Raw genomic sequence first — 19,629 nt, forward strand, 5'->3', positions numbered from 1 at the left:
TCCAGATGCCCTTTGGTTTGGGTTGGAAGAGACCTCAGGTGGGACATGTACAAGGGGGCTTGTCGCCAAGGAGGAAGGTCCTTTGCTTCTCTGGCCTTGGGGCGTCTTTCGGCAGTAGCTGACCTGGTGGGTCGTTCTGGGTGAAGGGCGCCCGGCGGTGGTCTCAGTCCGGTCCGCATCTACACACGCTTCTGGAGCTCTCTGAGCTGGGGACAGACCCAGCTTCTGCCTATAACCAGCCCCCCGGGGAGGCTACAGACCGGTCCGGCCACAGCCCAAGGCACCTCCAGCAGGCAGTCTCCCTGCTGCTCAGACGTCCTCCCGAGCCGTGCCGTGGACCGTTCCCAGGCCCAGAGTGCCCCCGGAGAGGCCCGGCCCCCTAAGGCTGCAGGTAATAAGCTCCTCCCCAGGAGCGGCGGCTGTCCGTGGGGCACTGAGGACATGCCAGGCCCCGGCTAAAGGCCACCTCCTAGGTCCCTGAGGGCACGGACGCGGGATGCAGGCAGCATTACTACTCCCATTCCGAGGTCAGGAAACCAGAGGCTCCATGAACTTCAGACGCTTGCTCAAGGTCATACGGAGGCAGTATGTGGGAAAACCAGGCGGGGAACCCGAGTCAGGAGGGCACTGAGCTCCTGGCTCCCACTTCCATGTGCCTGCCCCCGCACTGCCCCCCCACCTGCTCACCACCCTGCTGTGGGCTCAGAGCCCCGGCCCTGCCCCTTCTCCCCTGTCTGGCCTTGGCTCAGGCACATCCGGGTGCTCTGCAAGTGGGAGGGAGACTTCAGTTCCCTTTGCTGGCGCAGGGAGGCCACCGTGAGACTTCAGTTCCCTTTGCTGGCGCAGGGAGGCTAGGACCGTAAGGCGCCTCACGGAGGGGTGGCTGAGGTGGTCCAGAGGCTGCGTTTCGAGCACTGACTGTGCACTGAATAGATGCTAGAAAGGCTGAGCATGACAAGGCCTAGGGTGCTTCAAACCACCTGCCTAGAGGAGGGGCTCCGAGACGAGAAGGGCTTGGGGAGGGAGGGAAGGGAAGGTGGGTGTGCTGGGAAGTCCTGGGCTCTCTGTGCCCACGTGTCACCTCCGTTGTCCCCGCCACCTCAGGCATCCTCGTTCACATGGACAACCTTCGCTGGGAGGGCGTCCCTTTCATCCTGATGTCTGGCAAAGCCTTGGATGAGAGAGTGGGCTACGTGCGGATCTTGTTCCGGAACCAGGCTTACTGCGCCCAGACCGAGGCGCGCTGGGTGGCGGACCAGAGCCAGTGCCTGCCACGGCAGATCGTCTTCTACATCGGACACGGTGAGCTGGGCAGCCCCGCCGTGCTGGTCAGTCGGAACCTGTTCAGGCCCTCCCTGCCCTCCGAGAGCTGGAAGGAAGTGGAGGGCCGGCCTGGGCTCCGCCTTTTCGGTCGCCCCCTGTCGGATTTCTATGCCTACAGCCCCGTGAGGGAGCAGGACGCCTATTCCGTCCTCATATCTCACATCTTCCACGGCCGCAAGGACTCGTTCATCACCACCGAGAACTTGCTGGCCTCCTGGGCCTTCTGGACCCCCTTGCTGGACAGCCTGGCCCACGAGGCGCCGCGCCTCTACCCAGGAGGAGCTGCGAACGGGCACCTGTTGGACTTCGAGTTTACCGGCACTCAGGTGCGCTTTTCCCAGCAGCAGCCGGAGCAGCTGGTGCCGGGGCCCGGCTCCGCTCCGAGTCCCAGCGACTTCCAGGTTCTCCAGTCCAAGTACCGGGACAGCCCGCTGATCTCGGCCTGGCCCGAGGAGCTGATCGCGAAGCTGGCCGATGACATCGAGGCCACGGCTCTGCGGGCGGTGCGGCGCTTTGGCGAGTTCCACCTGGCGCTGTCTGGCGGCTCCAGCCCCGTGCCCCTGTTCCAGCAGCTGGCCACCCGGCACTACGGCTTCCCCTGGGCCCACACGCACCTGTGGCTGGTGGATGAGCGCTGCGTCCCGCTTCGAGACCCCGAGTCGAACTTCCAGGGGCTACAGGCGCACCTGCTGCAGCACGTCAGGGTCCCCTACTACAACATCCACCCCATGCCGGTTCACCTGCACCAGCGCCTCTGTGCCGAGGAGGACCAGGGCGCCCAGATGTACGCCAGCGAGATCTCGGCCCTGGTGACCAACAGCAGCTTCGACCTGGTGCTGCTGGGCATGGGCACGGATGGGCACACGGCCTCCCTGTTCCCGCAGTCACCCGCCGGCCTGGAGGGCCCACAGCCAGTGGTGCTGACCAGGAGCCCCTCCAAGCCGCACCAGCGCATGAGCCTCAGCCTGCCACTCATCAACCGTGCCCGCAAGGTGGCCATCCTCGTCATGGGCAGGATGAAGCGGGAGATCACCATGCTGGTGAGCCGCGTGGGCCATGAGCCTAAGAAGTGGCCCATTTCGGGGGTCCTGCCTAGTTCTGGCCAGCTGGTTTGGTATATGGACTATGAGGCTTTCCTGGGATGACGGTGCCACTGGCCTTTGCTTACTCCCACGCTTGCTTTCCCCTGTCCTGTCCCCTTCCCCTTAGTCCTGCCACCTGCCCTGGCCCTCTGGAATCTGATGCCTCAGGGTTAAGTTCCCAGAGAGGAAAGGACCAGGCCTTATCCCAATCCCTTTGACAGTCTCTATCCAATTGTGGTGGGTAGACACAGACACAGGGAAGAAATGGAGGCTCTGCTCTTGAGAAGCTTCCAGTCCCAAGTCAGGAGAGGAATAGCCACCTTAAGAACATACCAGCAGCAGTTACACGATAACACCAGCCAGCACAAAATAAGACGGTGTGGAAGCTCCCAACTTCAGCAGAAATGCAACAGCTAAGGTTAATCAGGGAAGGCTTCCTGGAGGAGGTGATCCTTGAACTGGCTCCTGGGGAAAAGACGACTGGATAGTAGTGAGAAGGACACAGGTGTCCATCAGGTACAGTGCCCATGCGAAGCAGGTGCTAGAAACCGTCTGGAGACCTCGAGTTGGCCGTTTCTTCTATCCCTCTCTTTCTTCCCGAGCCTCTGACATTTAGCCTACTGTCCTGGCCTCTCTGTGGCTGCTTCCTCCTGCTCTGTCTCTCTGGGTTCCCTTCCCCTCTGTCTCCCTGCTGTCCTGCAGACAGATGAAGGGTGGTAGCAGTGACACAGCAGCAAACAGTGGGAAGTTTCTTGCACGTGTTGTTTGGAGCTCCCTTTGTCTGTAGGTGAACTTCTCTGTGTGGGGGAGGCCCCCTGCCCACTCTCCATTCTCTGGCCAACCCCCTTCGTGATATGCAGTGGGCATAGATGACTCGGCCATTCCAGGGGTCCCTCACTCCAGAGGGTCCTTTACACCTCAGGAGACTTCCTGTGGGCGTTTCCACTCTCAGTGTACTCTCTTGCTTTACCACGCAAGATCCGGTTAAGTCTTTCTGTGATGGGGACACGTCGTTTGTGGGAAGAGATGTGAGGGAAATCGTCCGGACCATCCAGAGGCTCTGATCTGACCAGACAGGGGCTGGGTCTCCGCCACAGGGCGGCTGCGGTTCCCAGGTGGCACTGGCTGCCCAAGGGCTTCTCAGGGACTTGACCAGTTTGCAGCCCCCCAGGGGGCAGGCAGCAGCCCCCCCTCTTCACACTACCTCTCAGGGGCACGGAGTCTGTCTGCCTGCTGTCTGCTGGCCCCTCCTGCTGCATCTCCTGGCACCACCGACCGACACACTGACCACCTGGGGAGACAGGAAGCCCCTGTTGAGAGGAGGTGGGTGCTCTGTTCTCCATTAGCACCAGGCTGATAACAGTGGCGGGGGGTGGGTGTCTCTCTGAAATTCCTTTAAGAAATATTCTCACACATTTAGTTGGTATTTCAGCTGCCCACATGCTCATGCTCCCAAGGCAGGACTGGGAGGGAATGAGCCCGATTTTTCCCGGGTGGCTGCTCTCTTGTTTTAGAGTCACACCTTGTGTCAGCTGTTGGTGTCACCCTGAGGGCTTTCCTTGGTGAGGAGATATGTCGGCAGACGCATTTCTCTGCTTTTGATTGTTTATACTTTCTTCAAGGCTATGGATTGAAAAGAATTCCAGGGCCTGAGCTGGGGGTTCTCTGTGGGAAAGGCTCTCGTGTTCAAAGCCCCCTGGCCTCCCACGACCCTCTGACAGGATAGGTCTCCTTACACCGGGAGAGCTAACCTTGACAAAGCTCTCCCCGGTCCCAGGTCGGCAAGTCTCTGTGTCTGGGGGTCTGCGTTTTAGCTGTTTTCTTTTGCCTCCAGGGCTCATGCTCCTGAGGGGACACGGATGGTTGCAGGCCCGGTGCCTCCTGTGGCCATGTGGGGGTGCTCTTACGCCGTCCCTTCCCTCCCCTCCCCTCCCGGCAGCCCAGGAGCCCTTGGCCTTGAACTCGCCCCCATGCGTTCTTCAGGAACTTCATCCTCTGTGGTTGTAACAGGCCAGCAGGCTCTTGATGTCACCACTGCTGAATAATAGTGAGTCTGTGGGCCTGAGCCCAGGACCTCCCGTCCGAGCGGAGGGTCCTGCTTTCATCCATGGATGGGTCAGGGGCCGGGGCGGGGGCCGGGGCAGGGGGGCCAAGTGGTGTCCTGAGATCACAGCAGAAAAGTCCACCAGGAGACCCTGCCAGTGTTCCCCTGCGTCCGCTTGCTCCCTTGTCCTGCACTGGGCCACCTAGACTTGTGGTGTTCCGCCTTTCCAGACTGTGACCCACGGCCGGAAGCACACCTTATCCCGGGAGTCCGTGATCACGTTCATGTGCGAGTCTGCCTCACGCACAAGTTCCATGAAGGGATTCTTACCTTAGGACGTGAGACACCCTCCAGTTTCTATTTTTCGTGTTTGAGAAAAGCTGCGTAGACCCTGTTAGATTGAGCTGATGCATAGTTCGGAAAATGCTGCTCTGATCCAACTTCACCCTGTCTGTGAGCCAAGGGCCCCGAGGTGCAGAAGGGAGCCCGTGTCGAGCTCACCCGGGGACCACGAGGGAGCACGCTGGGACAGGAGCCCGGGCTGTTCCCCAGGTTCGTGCCGCGGGCCCGTCTGCTGCAGTGAGGCTGCTGTGGCCCCAGCGTGGGTGCTGCTCTGCCCACCACGCCCCCCCCCCCCCCGCCCCGTGCCGGGTGCTCGGCTCCCTTCCTCAAGGGGTTGACGAGGACCGGGCCGGCACAACACACTGTGCTCAATGGCCTCCACTCTCTCATGCTCCCGGTGAGGAATGTGAGGGGGTCCTTGTTTGCAGAGACTTGGACACCAGAACAGCAGTTGTCTGATGCCACCAGGCCAGGGTGCCCCGAGGGGCGGGCGGGAGCCTGCCTGTCCTCGCGGACCTGGGGGGCTGGTATTAGCATCTCGAGCGAGCACCTCGCCATGTGCTGTGGGGAGAGAAGGGAGGGGCTTTCCAGGTGGTCGTAAGCCAGACTCCGAGTTTGCTCTGGGAGCACAGTTCTCTGCTGACCGCGAGTCAAAACAGTCGTGTCGCGCTGGCCACTGCTGCTCGATTCTCTGCAGACAGAGCTCTAGTCCCACCCTGGGGCTGGCGGGTCGGAGTGCCCCCCGCCCCGGGTCGTCTCCCCGGGCCCAGAGTTCGCTGCTGCTCTGCCTCGCTCCCTCGCTTCGCCGTTTGTCCAGAGAGCCGAGGGCGGTGTGGCAGAGAAAGGAGGGGGGAAGCTTCCATAGGCCCTTAAGGGGTGGTTTCCCGCTGTCTAGTTTTCCAGGGACAAAAAAAATTTATTTTCAACAAAAACACATGCAGCCTCACATAAGCAGCGTAGACTCAGTCTGTGTCGGTTTTATCCCGTTAGGTTTTTCTCCTAAGGAGACAGGAGCCTGCAGACCTCGGGCAGCTTGTAGAGAAGCTGCCTGGCGGCGTGTTCGAGAACGCACAAGGCCCAGGGAAAGGCCCGTGGTGGCCGGCCAGTGCCATCCGCGGCCGCCCGCCCCTTGAAAGACAAACCCAGAGGGCCGAGGGCCATGAGAGGGCTGCTGCCACCCAGTGTCACAGGGCCGTCCCCTGCTGTCAGCCTCTGCTGCTTGTACCACCCCCAGCCCCCACCCCAGGGCCTCCTGCCACCCTCTGCTGGGTCCACAGCTGCAGCCCGTGCTGGGGGCGCTTGAGGGGCTGCTCGCTTCATTCCGGGGTCCCGTCCTCCAACCACACCAGCGTCGGCGGCTAACAGGAGCCCAAGGGGGCGTCCGGCCACATCACAGGGGCGAGCGGCTCAATCGGTCCGCCCGGTGCTCAGAGGCTCTGGGTATGTTTGTTCCAGCAATGAGTGTCGCCTGGTTGGGAGTGTGGCTTGCTTCGCCCGTGGGGCCTGCTGGCCCTCTGCCCACTGCAGCTCACCCAAGCCTCCGGCTCTGTCCAGCTTCCGTCTGGTGCTAGGGGGCCTGCAGGGGGCGCTGGCGGGCCGTGGGCCCCTCTCACACCCTGTGGCGTCTCCATGGAAGTGACGGTCCCTTCGTGGCCTGTCAACGCTGGGGCGGGACACTGCAGTCTTCCCTCCACACGTGTCGTCACCCGCTGGAGCAAGCGGGACCCCAGACCGGCATATGTTTCTGGGGACATGCAGTGGCAGATGTCTTCTCCAGAGGCGGTGCTCCGTGGCCCCCATTCGGCTTCCCGGGTGGGGTGTGAGCACGGCATGCAAGACTCGGTGCTAAGCGAGGCACAAGCTCACCAGTGCTGTCACCAGCACGAGACAGAAACGGCAGGAGATTGGAGGAGGCATTTCTGAAATCCTAGCGAGCTGGGGAGAGTGATCTCTTTGGGGAATCTTCCTCCCTGGGGAGCTTCTGTTTGCAAAGCGGACCCCCGGGGGCTGTGTCTGTGCGTGACCTGAAGGCGGACGGGGCGGGGGGCTAGTTGAGTTATGCTTCTGCTTGTGTGTTCGTTCCCTAGGGTGGTCTTTGTCTGCACCCCTTGCCCCGCTCTCGGGTGTTTTGCAGGAAGTCTCTGCATCTTTTCCGCCCCTCTGGTGCAGGCCGGGTAAACAGACCCATTTTCGGTTGCTGAGAGCCCAGGGAGCACATTTGAATGGCTCGTAGCTCGCTGTGAAAGTGGAAGTGCGAGCAGATGCCGCACAGACTCGCCGGTGTGGTGTTTAGCTGTCCTGCTACGGAAGTCTAGAGAGGTCGGTCGTAAGACGTCATGAGATACCTAACTAGCAAAGGACGGGATGCTAGGTTAGCCCCGGCCGAGGGCCCAGAGTGCATCCAGCTCTCCGAGGTGGGACCTGTACAGTCTCCTCCTCCTGGTCCCACAACCAAGGGCTGAGTGCGGGGTCTTGTCTCCAGCCGGGAAGGCCGAGCTGATCCCGGGCCAGCAAGAGACCTAGATGGGGCGTGGGGCCAGCAGGGAAACCAGTGGGTGTCGCGGTCAAGACCGTGTCCAGGCGTCCCGTGCTGGGACACTCCGTACCAGGCTTCTGCCTGGCAAGCAGAGAGGCAAGAACCTCCTTTCTCAGGGGAACCGTGTCCTTGTGCGGTGGGGAGACCGAAGGCGCGAAGCCCTCCCTGGCGAGCAGCAGGAAAGTGCCTTGTCTTCGTGCATGAGCAGAGATTGCCCCTGGTTTCTGTGGAAGCAGTGGACACTTAGAGATGTCTTAGACAGTCAGACACATTCAGAACAGAGTTTTTAAAATGACTTTTTGTATGTCAAATGGAACATGTATTTTTTAAACAATAAAATTGTTTTGCCAAAATCTGTGCTCTCCTTTTTCCCGCGGGAGACAGGGTGCGTGGGTGATGGACCTGGTGGCTGTGCTGTGTGTGGGGCTTGGCGGAGGGGAGGGGAGAGTCTGGTCCCCAAGGGAGGACCTGTGTATGTCCCTTCTACACATACAGGTGTGTCTGGGCAAAGTGGCTGCATCCCATTTGCTCGAAGCCCATAGGCCTCCCAGGAGAGACCTCGGTGGGCCGGGTGACCGGGCTTCATGGGTCCCTCAGCCGTCCCTCCCAGTATTGCTGGCAGCCCACCATCTGGGGAAGCCCTGGGCCAGAGGGAGACGCCAGGAGGGAGCATCTCTGAAAGCCGTGGGGCCTGATACCATCATTGGTCTTTTCTGTGTGCTCTGCCTGATTCTCACCTCCCACCTGTGTCATGTTCCTAGGAACATAAAGATTTTTGGTGGGGGGAAGTTCAGTAAAACTGCAGAACCACTGGGGACAGAGGAGCTGGAGATTTGCTGGTTGTGGGACCCGAGCAGAGTGGTGACTTCACAAGGCAGCGACAGGAACCACAGGCTTAATCCAGAAGGGGAGGGACCAAGAGGCACAGGGAACAGACACAAGCCCAGAGTCCCCAGGGGAAGAAGGGAGGACCGTAGGCAGTAATGGAGGCGGAAACCAGTAGGCCCATGACTGTGCCTCTGCCTGGGAAGCATACGGAGAACAGGCTTCCTGGAGGAGATGGCCCAGACCTGGGGGAAAAACCAGTGTCGGTTTCCCACTCCCTGTTGGGGAGGTGGTGCTGTCCTTGCAGAAACCTGGGGAGGCAGGCTCCCCGCCTACCGGCCCTCGTGACGACGGGGCCCAGCTAGCGGCCGTGAAGGCAGCCCTGAGAGTCACCGATACCTGCTCCCCCCCATTTTGGGGAGCCTCCGTGTGCTTGTGTTCAGGGTCCTGGCGGGTCAAGACCCCTAGCGCCCACAGCTGCAGCGACTGGTTCCGGGCGACCTGTGGCCCAGGTTGGTCAAACCAGAGTGAGGTACGCCTGTATTTTCATGAACATTCTCTGTGTTTCCTCATGTCTTCACACTTGGTTTCCACACGTGCATTATATCCCAGGAAGAGAAGCGTCCTGATGAAGTTCTTGTCCTTGTCACTGAACACGTATGTTATTTCTAGCATTTGCCCGCTGGAGATAATGCTGTAATGAAAGGGTTTTATACCACAAAATTATTTTAAATGTCTGGAAGTGTGGGGTTTAAAATGACCCAGTAAACATGAATTACTTTGCAATGGGACAACAGACTCCAGTGGGACAGCAATGACCACACGAATCATCAGCGGCCCAGGAAGAAAAGGAGGGGAGAGTTTGAAGACAGAAGGAGGCAGGAAGGCTCCAGGTCAGTGGGGGTCACCTGCCTGCCGGGCTGCAGGCCAGGGCGCCAGCCCCAGAAATTCTCCTTTAAGAGTTCTCAAGCCCCTGGTGCTACTCTCTGGATTTTCAAGCCCTTGGATTCCCAGGTTGCTTTTTTTTCCCCAGTTGTGGCCATCACTGACTATTCTGATCTGGAATCCTTTGGTCGCAAGTGACAGAAACCCAACTCAGACCAGATTCCTGTCCGTGGAAGGCCCCTGATGCAGGGAGGTCAGGCTGTGTTGCCAAGAAGCTGACCTAGTTCAGCTCGCTTTCATTAAGGTCGTCAGACTTAGCAGGGACATCTACAGAACATGAAGGCAAATTGGAATTTCAGATAAAGAAAAAAATATAAAATTTTAGTAGACATTTGGCCCATGCAACATTTGGGACATAGTATACTCAAGCATTATTTGTTGTTTATTTGAAATTCCAATTTACCTGGGGGTCTTGGGTGTGTGTAGACAGGCTTTCCCGCAAGGGAAACCACAGCTCACGGCTTCTGAATGGCCTGAGACTCCAGAGGAAGAAAGGGTGTGGGGTTACAGCTCTGCCTGGGAGCCCACGGAGGACTTCGGTTTGTCCAGCGTGGGTCATTGCCTTGGCCGCACCAGCAGGTGCCTGGAGAACCATCTCGCTCCCCCGACCCCATTATCAGCCTCCCCCCTGCTCCCCATCTTGGATGTGGTTGAGTTAAGATGTTCTCAGTCTTTGTCAAGTCTTGTGTGGATATAGCTTCAAGGCAAGTCCCGTGTTCCCTCTCCTGGTCAGATCCCTGCCCCGTCTCTCCTCCTGGGGCTTTGGGTAGGGCCCATCTCTGAGCAGATGGCTGGATTCGGATAGGAGGTATGATCCGTCCAACCGGCGGGCCACTCCCCCAGGAGACCGTGCTGGCCCCAGACCCACATGGCTCTGTCACGTGCTGGAAAGTTTCACTCGTCTCACTCTGGTGCCTGTTGGTCCTTAGAAATCAGGGGAGTCTAGTTAATAGAAATAATAGTTTCAGCAGGGATTCCATGTTCCAGAGATGGAAACAGCCACCCGAAAGGTTTTCTATTATAAAGTTACTTCAGGAGCCATCATTCCCCGAGACACCCAAACCAGGGTGTTTACAGGCCCAGTTCCTCGGGCGGCCTGCCCTGACGCCCCCCGCGCCGAGAGTGGAGTTCCAGGGGAGACACCCAGAAGTGGCCTCCAGTCTCCAACACGGACTCGGCCCCCCCATCCCCCGGTCCCGCAACACAAGGTTAAAATTACCCTCAGGCCCTCCCACCCAAGGCCTTCACACCTTCTCCCTTCTCGGCCACGTTCTGATCCTTGCAGATGCTGGGGGATCGTCGCAAACCCCAGGATGCAGTGGAGGGGGGCCCGGACCGAGGAGGCGCTGCTGCTGTCTCAAATGGGGTGACCTTCCCGGCTCAGATGGCTGGTCCCCTGAGGTGGGAAGCCCCAGGGCTGGACGTCAGGGGACACGGAGGCCACTGTGGGCTGGGCTGGGACTGCGGCCTGTCCTCTGAGAGCCACGGCGGAGGGTCCCCGGTGGAGAGCTTCCCGAGAACCAGCGCTCAGGTGACTCTTCCAGAAACAGGCTTCCTTCGTCCCGACAAGGGGCTCCTTTGATGTCCTCCCCTCTTCCTCAGCCGGCTCCAGGCCACCCTGTCCTCCTGCTCCCACCCCAGGATTCACCCAGCAGCTCTCCTCCGGCAGGCGGGTTGCCCAGGTGGCTCGGCCCAGCCCATCCAGCAGAGTGACCCCAGGCCCCTTCCTAGGGCCTGATTTCAGGACACCTTGGCCTGCCCCCCCACACCCTGCAGAAAGGGCCCCCGCGAGACAAGCGGACCTGTCTGGGATCAGCGCTGCCCCCGTTGCCAGTGGGCCTCATCCGCGGTCCTAAACCCTGAAGAGAGGAGCCCCTGCCGTAGGCCCCGACCCCAGTGGTCCAGTGTGTGCTGACGGGATATAGGACTATGGCGTCGACCTTTCCAACACCCCTTCACACCCTCCCCCAGAAGGAGGGCCGATGCCCGAGGCTGGGTCCATCAGAGGGGAGGTTGATGCCAGGTGTCTTCAGCTTGCCCACCCTCCCATCTGTTTGCTCTGGCCTCATCGGCCTCCTGGCCTCCCCCCACCAAATCTGGGCCGCACAGGCTCCTGCTGGGTGCATTCGTAGGCCAAGAGTGGGGTGGGCCATTTATCACCCCAGCTGGGAAGGGTGCCCTCATCCTTGAAGGAAGGTCTGGGGCCTGGTGCAGCATTGACTCCCCATGTGTCTCTCCCCTTCAGTCCCAGGGGGTGGGAACGGCACTCCTCCCTGACCTACAGCCCTGGCCTGCCCCAGCCCCCTGAGGTTTCCACTATGGGTCCAGACCTTCCTACCGAGCTGCTTACACAGCTCAGCTCAAATTACCCCAATGCATGTGCACCCAAAGCCTGGACCCCAGGCTGAGAGACCGTCCCTGGAATTTTCCTACCTGGAGCTGGTGGGAACAGAGAGTTCTCTCCTGTGACTGAGGAGTGGTTGTGGGTTTGCCTGGGGAGCAGGCAGTCAGGGCTCCCGGCCCAGAGAAAGAACCCAGGTAGACAAGGGGTACCGAGGGGTCCTGACATCCCTGTCCCCCAAGGCTTGCTTCTCCCAGGCCTTCACCAGTTTTGTGAGCCACCCAATCTCACATTTTTCTCCAACTTAAACTATTCGGGTTGGATTTTTGTCATTTGCAGTCGAAGAGTCCTGGGTAATACGGTGTGGACAGATAGGAAACATCATTCTAAAACGAAATCAGAAGCCCAATACTAGGGAGGTTTCACCTCCTTAACGTTGCCCCAAAGCCCAGAACCCTCTGGGGGTGTGTATCACGGAGGACACGGGCAGCGCACTGAGCCCCACCTAGGGCTTGGGAGGGCTTCCTGGAGGAGGAGGTGCTGAGTTGAGTCTTGAAGGATGAGTAGACATGGGCCTGGAGAGGCGGTGGGGGCCCACCCAGGCAATCCCAGGCAGCCCGAATGGGGTAGGTGGCTGCATGAGGTCCTGGACTGCTGGAGAGGAACCATCCCGGCAGTGCGTGTGGACAGCAGAGGTGACAGAAGCCGGACCCTCAGGCCTTGAAGCCAGCAGAGGAGCACGGATGTTTTCCCAGATTGGTCCCAGTTTCTTGGACTGGGTTACCACCAGATTTGGGGAGACTTGAAGACACAGGACCAAAGATATACCAAGTCCTAGGGGAAAAAAACAAAACAAAACAAAACAAACAAACAAACAAAAAACCCTGCTGCAAGAGTTGAACAAAAATATGATTTTTTATGCTAAAACAACCCACCCTGGGCAGAAAGCAAAATTCCATCCCTTTCCAATATAACACACAAGACTTGCAAAATAGTCCCACTGGAGGTGGGTGAGGGTGTTTTGGGGGGCAAGTTCGAGCATCACTTCTCTGGTGGTGGGGGTCATCGAGATGCTTCTCACGCAGTAGGGGTCCCGCTGGGTGTGGCCGTGGTGTGCGGGCTCAGCAAGGAGGGGGTCGGCCCAGCTGCCAAACCAGCTCACCCCGGAGTCATTCATGCCCCAAATAGCGATGCATGTCAGGGACTTGGCCGGGAAGGAGGTAGCTGGGCCTCCCTTTCCACACCAGGCTATGATCTGTCACCTGGCCTTCTCCCCACCAGCCCAGCAAGGGCTGACTCCTCATCGCTGTGCGTGCCCACCCCGTCCCCGCCTGGTACACACTTGGTGCCAAATAGGTGCTTGTTGACTCTGTCACTGACTGGATCAGTAGCAGGTCATCGGGCTGTGTAGCCGTGTGTTCTGTATCAGCGGCAGAGGCCAGGGTTTGCCGGCTCTGCCCATACCTCCCTCTCCTGGCCTCAGGGGGGGCTGCCAACAACGGCTTCCTTTCCGGCCCGAGGCCAGGCCCCGCAGCCCGTGACACTCCACGCCGCCTGTGGCACATTTCTGTCCCCTCATTAGAATGCTGGGAGTGAGGACACGGGATTCTCACTGACATTGATTGCCCTTTCCAGGATGACAGGGAGGAGACTGCACGTTGGGAGGGGAAGAGTTGGCCCCTGGAGTCAGAAAAATTTGGGTTCAAATCTGGGCCCTACTGTTCGGCTGCTGACCAGTGGGGATGATTGGACCTCCGTGAGCCCAGTTCCCCCTTTATGAACCAGGACGACAAACCCTGCTTTTTGGAAAGGAGAGTCAGAGCAGGGGTTCAAAGAGGCCTTCAGCACCAGACCCCCACAGTATGTCCGTGGGGCCAGAGGCACGGGGTGGGCCAGAGGCACAGCAACAGCAAAAGCGGGGGCCACGAGCCCACCCACCAAGCCTGTTCCTCTAACACTTGCAGATGTCCCGTGTGCCAGGATCCGTCTCCCATAGGGGTGACTGAGATGCAGCCCCCATGCTCAGGAGACTCGAACCCGGGAACAGAGTATCCTCTCTCGGGTGTTGAGTGTGGGGCAGGTGGCCACAGGGCTCCAGGGACAGGTGGCCTGGAGCCCACCAATCAGCAGTTTGGATCTCATGTTACCCACAGGTATGTGTTGGTCCCTTGGAGGACACAGAGTCGTCTTCTCAGTGTCCCCATAATGGCCACAACGGTAGCCATGGAGCTGGTTCACCAGCCAAGTTATCCATCTGGCAGCCCAGCCCAGGCGGGCTGCTCAGCCTCTCCCCTGCCCTCACTTTGCCTGGCACAACTGAGGTTTCACCTCCCTAATGTTGCCCCAAAGCCCAGAACCCTCTGGGGGGGGGAGCTGGGGAGTAAGGGTGGTGCAGAGCTTCTTTCTGGGTCTCTGCTGATCCCTGTGTCCTTCCTGGCCGCCCTGGGAGACAGAGCTGACCCCCCCCCCCCATAAACACCTTCTTACAGCCCGGCCCACTGGGTGCAGAAAAACACAGGTTGACAGTCCTGCAGATGGCCCTGGATTTCGGCGTCCGCCGTGGAGTGTCTCCCAGATGTGGCTTCCAGACAGGGTTCAGCCCACGCTCGCTAAGTGCCAGCCGCCTGGGTGGTCTGGTATCTGAACCAAATCCAGAGGCTAGAAGGAGCCCGGGTTCGAAACTGCCACCAATTTCCTGAAGGTTTCTTGTGGAGCTCCAGGCAAACCCACTGGTTGAGTGAGGAGAAAAACAAACCCCTCACTTAAAACCAGATGTCAGCATGTGTCCCAAAACAGCTCAGGGAGACAGACCACCCCCCTCTCTGGGCTTCTCCCTCCCCTTTCCCCCCCCCCCCCCCACCCCGGCAGGTTGGGTCAGCTACCACCCAGCCACACCACAGAGGAGGACCCTGGGCAAAGGAGGCTACGTCTTAGCTGTCAACTAAAAATATTGACTTGGGTTTTTTCTTTAAATAGAAAGGAAATTCAGCTCACTCCACCCCAGTCGGCCTCCTTCTGGGTTCTGAGTGGGCGCCCTGAGGACCTCACCCAGACTCAGCTTCTTGGACACGGAGCTGATGCAGCTCTCTCTCTCTTCGGGGGGATGGAGCCATGACATGGGGGTGGGGGACAGGGAGGGGACTCCCTCGCTCCTGAGGGGATTCCTGGGGGCAGCTGGGGGGACCAGGCTGGCACTTGGCTGACCCAGCATCCCAGGGCACCACTCATCCAGACAGACACTGGGCATCCGTGGAGCACAGAAGTCCCAGGACCAGGGCAACCAGATGACCCATAGAACAAGAAGTGGGCGGGGAGACTCTGATGCTCAGGGCCACCGGCTTACTGACTTAGATCCCTCCGCGGGCCTGTGCCAAAAGTGGCCAGTGGCTGGGACAGCAGCTCTCACTCTGGGTCTGAACTCTGCCTGGGAGGAAAGGCCACTGGGCTTGATGGCTCTGCTCCCGAATTGGTGGCTGAGTCCATACAGGGCCACAGGCACCTGGGGATGAGCTCACCCAGGGCCCACTGTGGCCGGCAGACCGGCTAGGTGTGCAGCCACAACCACAGTGCAACACTCGAGAGACACTTGACGCTTGTGCGCGGATGGGAGCTGTCTCCAAGACAAACAATGCAAGAGATGCAGGCGGGGGACCCAGGTGGGTGGGGTGTTCCGGCCCCATGGTAGCAAAATGGGGTCTGGAGGACACACAGGAAGCCACCCAGATCTGGGCTTGTCTCTGGGGGAAGGCTGTGGGGGAGGGGGAGGGTTGGTGGGGGGAGACTGGAGATCCCTTGTGTACCCTTGAAGCTCCTTTTCCCGATTTGATTTGTATTTGAATCAAAATAATACATGCAAATAGTTTTTAAAATACCAGAGGGCTACAAGCAAAACCAAACACCCCAGCAATTTCCTGCCCCACCCCCCACGCCCAGTGGTAACACCCAAGAGGTGACTGCTTGCAACTCTTTTTAGCCATTATTTTGAATACTTATTGCCATGTTTCTCAATAACCTGCCTCTACTCCTTTTTCTTCATTTTTGACCTTAGCTAACTGTCTCAGGTCTAAGAAACTACACAGAATACTGGTGTGGACTTTTGAGCCAAACTCCTCTGGGGCAAAACCAGTCTCTGTCACTCTGTCACTTAGGACAGTGCAACCTCCGGCCAAGTTCTTTCTTCCATCGGATCTCGGTTTTCCCATCTGTAGTGTGGGGTCTTCATCTTCACCCCCAACCCCAGGCTCATGGGAGCTGTCAGTGGCCCGGCCCGTGCCTGTTGGGCCTGGCACGTAAGCTCTCAGCAAGTGCTGACCATTATTATTATTATATTCGACATCATCTTGATGGGAACCCGCACTCTCCTCCCAGCTTCAGAACAGGATTAAATCGCAGTGTTGGGGTGAGTCAGGTAGTCACCATTCAATAAATGGTCACTCTAAAAAAATATATAGTATATGTAATATATATGTGTGTGTGTGTGTGTGTGTATATATATACACACACACACACACACACACACAATGGCTACATATATATATGTAGCCACTGTATGGGTTTGGATGCCTTAATCCAACCTTCTTCCAACTTGCTATCCCCTGGAGAGAAAGATTCAGGACATCCCTGATGAGGGAACAGCCCAGCCAGACCAGGCATCAGCAATCCCAGCCAGAATTGGCCAGGCTCTGTGCAGAAGCGGGGCAGGACCCATGTTCCTCGCTCGTGGAGATGCTTGTCTAGGAGTGAAGCAGAATGGGAACTGGTCCATCCTCCCTCTTCATAATGGTCCCCGTGGGATCAGTACTAACCTCACAAGCTCCTGGCCCAGAGGAGCACACAGCTTCTTCCCAGGAAGTGCTTGCTGAGCTGGGGGGAGGCGGCTGACCCCCTGGCAGGGGACCGAGACACGCTGAGGTGAGGATGGAACAGAGAGGCTGGACCAGGCGGTTTGGACTCATTTTCAAGGTGTCTGCCAATCACAGCAAGCCCTGATGTCAGGGACAGGAAGAAAAAATGAGTCCCCGACTATTGGAGGTCTCTGCTCTGTCATTTGGGAACAGAAGGATGAACTTTCTAGAATCTTCAGGCAGAGTCTGAAAATATGAACTGAGGCCACTGACTACAGTTCTCTGTCTAAAGAAACTAGAGTCAAATGGAGCAAATTTACATGGAATGATTATTTACGATCACGTGTTACTATCCAAAATGATCTTGCCTACTGCTCATTGTCTGTCTCTCCCCCCTTAACCTGAAATTCTCTAAGGCCAGGAACCTGTTCTGTTTTGTTTACTATTCTCCCTCCAGCATGCAGAATAGTGCTGTTCAATATTTGTTCATTCAGTCCCCCACTATTTAAGTTTTTAAAAAGTACTGAAGGAATTATGAATAAAATGGAAGGAAATGGAAGGAATGGAAAGGGAAATGAATAAATTCTTGGAGTTTTTTCTAATATGGGTTTTATAATTCTGTAGTATTGAAGATGTTGTCCAAAAAAATACACCAAAAAAAAAAAAATACACCAAAAGACTGGTAAAGAGTTAAGATGGGTGTCAAGATCCCCGCTGCTCACTTTTACTTCTCTGGAAGTGTTTTTGAAGAACTTTGCGATACATAGTGTCACAATCCCAAGATCATCTCTTCTCAAGGTCACAGGAAGTCTCCTCAATCTTGGTTATCACCTAGTGTCTCATTAAAAGCTACGGAAACTCCTCTTTGCCTCCTTTCCTCCATTCTAGATCATTAATGAGGTCTGATAGAGCTACACTGCAATATCACTCTCTGCCAGCAGGTGTCGCTGTCTAACAATACATGACCTCGTGTGAGCCCCACAACCTTTTAAGGCTGAGAGTCTATGGAAAGAACCAGGTGGTGAATGCTCTAAGATCAAAATTCTGTGAAATAAGGTCCCCTCTATTTCAACTGCATTTCATGAGATATGTTGGGGGTGCAGAATGGGCATACATTAATATGCTTCAGTGTTCTTTCATTTCTGGTGGATCTTGCCATGCTTCGGTGTTATGGATCCATGCTTTTACAAGAAATTTTTTTTTTTATTTGTCAATAATTTCTAAAATGCATCTATTATTTTGAAATTCCTCAAAGATCTCTGATTTCATTCTAACACATCGCCCCGCACATTTTGCTCTCAATATTTGTAGGAGGATTGCCCCTCCCCTTCCCAGCAAATCCTGGGGCACACATAGAGCTGTCCTACAGATGGAGAAACTGAGTCTCAGAAAGATTAAGTAACTTGCTCTACGTCCTACAGGCAGTGCTGGAGTTTGTCTAATTCCAAATTCTTTGTCCGTCCATTTACTCCAGGCAGCAAAAGGGACCCAGAGAAGATGGGTGCCCCAGGAGACAAGATCTTGTGAGGACAGCAGATTCTGCTCAGAGGGCTCAAAGGTGTCCAAGCCGTCTCTGGACAGATTTCCCATCATCCGAAAAAGCAGCTGATTGTAATTTGCTATCTACTAATTTCTTCCCGTCATTTTCCTGAAACAGATTACAGAAGGGAACAAACTGTGTGTGCTGATGCCAGTGATGAAATGGGGGGGGTGGGGGGTGGAGTCGGGGGATGGTATCACCAGGAGCCCAGAGCCACCCCCCTCCCTACTCACCCCTGTGGAGCACAGATACTTAGTTTAAGACATGAGTCAGTCTTCAAATTCCTAGATGTTTATCAGCTGATGTCACAATGTTTCAAGATTTTGTATCTTTTTAGCAAATAATACTATCAACTTTGACAGGGTGAGTATACACCCCTTTCTCACAATCTGGCCTCAGTGATTGCGCAACAATGCTCCATCCATGCCGTGGTGGGTCACTGCTGGATGGCCAGCTCTCCAGCCTGGTCCTGCCTACCTGCCCAGAGTCCTGGCGGAGAGGAAGGTTCACTCCCCAGAGATTCCTTTGGGAAATTTAGGTCAGCAGGATCTAATTATCTGACTGGCTCAGAGCTGAGATTTCGAGATTAATGCTGAAGGAGGGTGGAGTGGGAGTGCTGAGGACTCCTAATTGGGAACCATCTGTTTCAGGGCCCTCACATCAAAGGTGGGGTCTCCAGCCCTCACTCAACAGATGCCGCCACTTGAATTACATGCAGTCTGTCCCAGTCTGCCCCAGTCGGTCTCGTCCAGAGTAAGAGGTAAAGCCTGGAGGCATCCCATGCAGGAGGCTGACTGAGGCATGCCCCTGGGACTACCCGGCCGCACCCCCAGCCCCAGAAGAGGACAGCACCGGACAAGGGGCACACACTTCCTACATAGCCCAGCCCACCATGCTTACTCCTCCAAGGCAGAGATCCCAAGCACAGAGGTGGCTGTACTTTTTAGGAATTAGTCGACTCCGAGGTATACCAGTAACTTTAAAGATACCCTTGCCATCCCGGATGTTTTCACCATTCTCCCACGTGCCATCGCATCCTGGGACAACTAACAGTTCTCACATTGCAAAGTGGCTGAAGGGAGTTCTGGGCTCTCTTTAAATGCCAACCGCACCTGGGTTGTTGACAGTGGCTGCCCAACTGGGCAGCCTGGGCTCCTAGACAACTGGGACCAGGAGTCGTTGACTGAGCCACCAGAATGACCACTGAAGCTCACTCTGCCTGGAGAGAGAGAGAGAGAGAAAGAGAAAGAGCGCACAAGCAGGGGGAGCAGCAGAGGGAGAGGGAGAAGCTGGCTCTCTGCTAAGCAGGGAGCCTGAGATCATGACCTGAACCCCAGGCAGATGCCCAAGCGACTGAGCCACCCAGGAACCCCAGCCTTAGTCATTTTTTTTAAAGATTTTATTTATTTGACAGAGAGAGAGAGATCACAAGTAGGCAGAGAGGCAGGCAGAGAGAGAGAGGGGAGGAAGCAGGCTCCCAGTCATTTTTAAATTAAAAACAAAACAGAACTGATTTTCGGCATGGGGATGTGAGAAACTTGGAAACATAACAGGGTCCATTTGGGCTTGAGACTCCGATCCAACAGGACCCTTGCACCAGGTAGGGCTCCTTCACTTTAGGAGTGTGACAACTGTCCTGCCCTATAGAGTTATGGTAAAGATGAAATAACAGGAAACCACATTAGGCATCACAGCTCCAATAATGCTAACTCCCACCCCCTTCAGTGGACACCACACATGGGGTGGAGAAATACAGGGAGATTTTGCTCTTAAAACGTTAATTTCTTTATTATTTCTTCATTTTTAT

At 56.7% G+C, this 19,629-nt stretch overlaps 1 protein-coding gene across 2 annotated transcripts in view; it reads left to right on the forward strand.

Moving 5' to 3' along the window:
• The window catches only part of LOC116871024 (SPRY domain-containing SOCS box protein 1), a 106,462-nt gene that overhangs the window by 20,451 nt on the left and 66,382 nt on the right, over positions 1-19,629 (forward strand). For both annotated transcript variants that reach the window (XM_032863331.1, XM_032863330.1), the window contains exon 5: positions 1,105-3,672. In XM_032863331.1, the coding sequence (XP_032719222.1) occupies positions 1,105-2,468 (1,364 nt within the window). In that variant the 3' untranslated portion in view covers positions 2,469-3,672. Of the gene's footprint in view, positions 1-1,104 lie in introns of those variants that run through there.

This window comes from Lontra canadensis, unplaced genomic scaffold (genome assembly GCF_010015895.1).
Source record: "Lontra canadensis isolate GAN:19392208 unplaced genomic scaffold, GSC_riverotter_1.0 scaffold25, whole genome shotgun sequence".
Classification (NCBI taxonomy): domain Eukaryota; kingdom Metazoa; phylum Chordata; class Mammalia; order Carnivora; family Mustelidae; genus Lontra; species Lontra canadensis.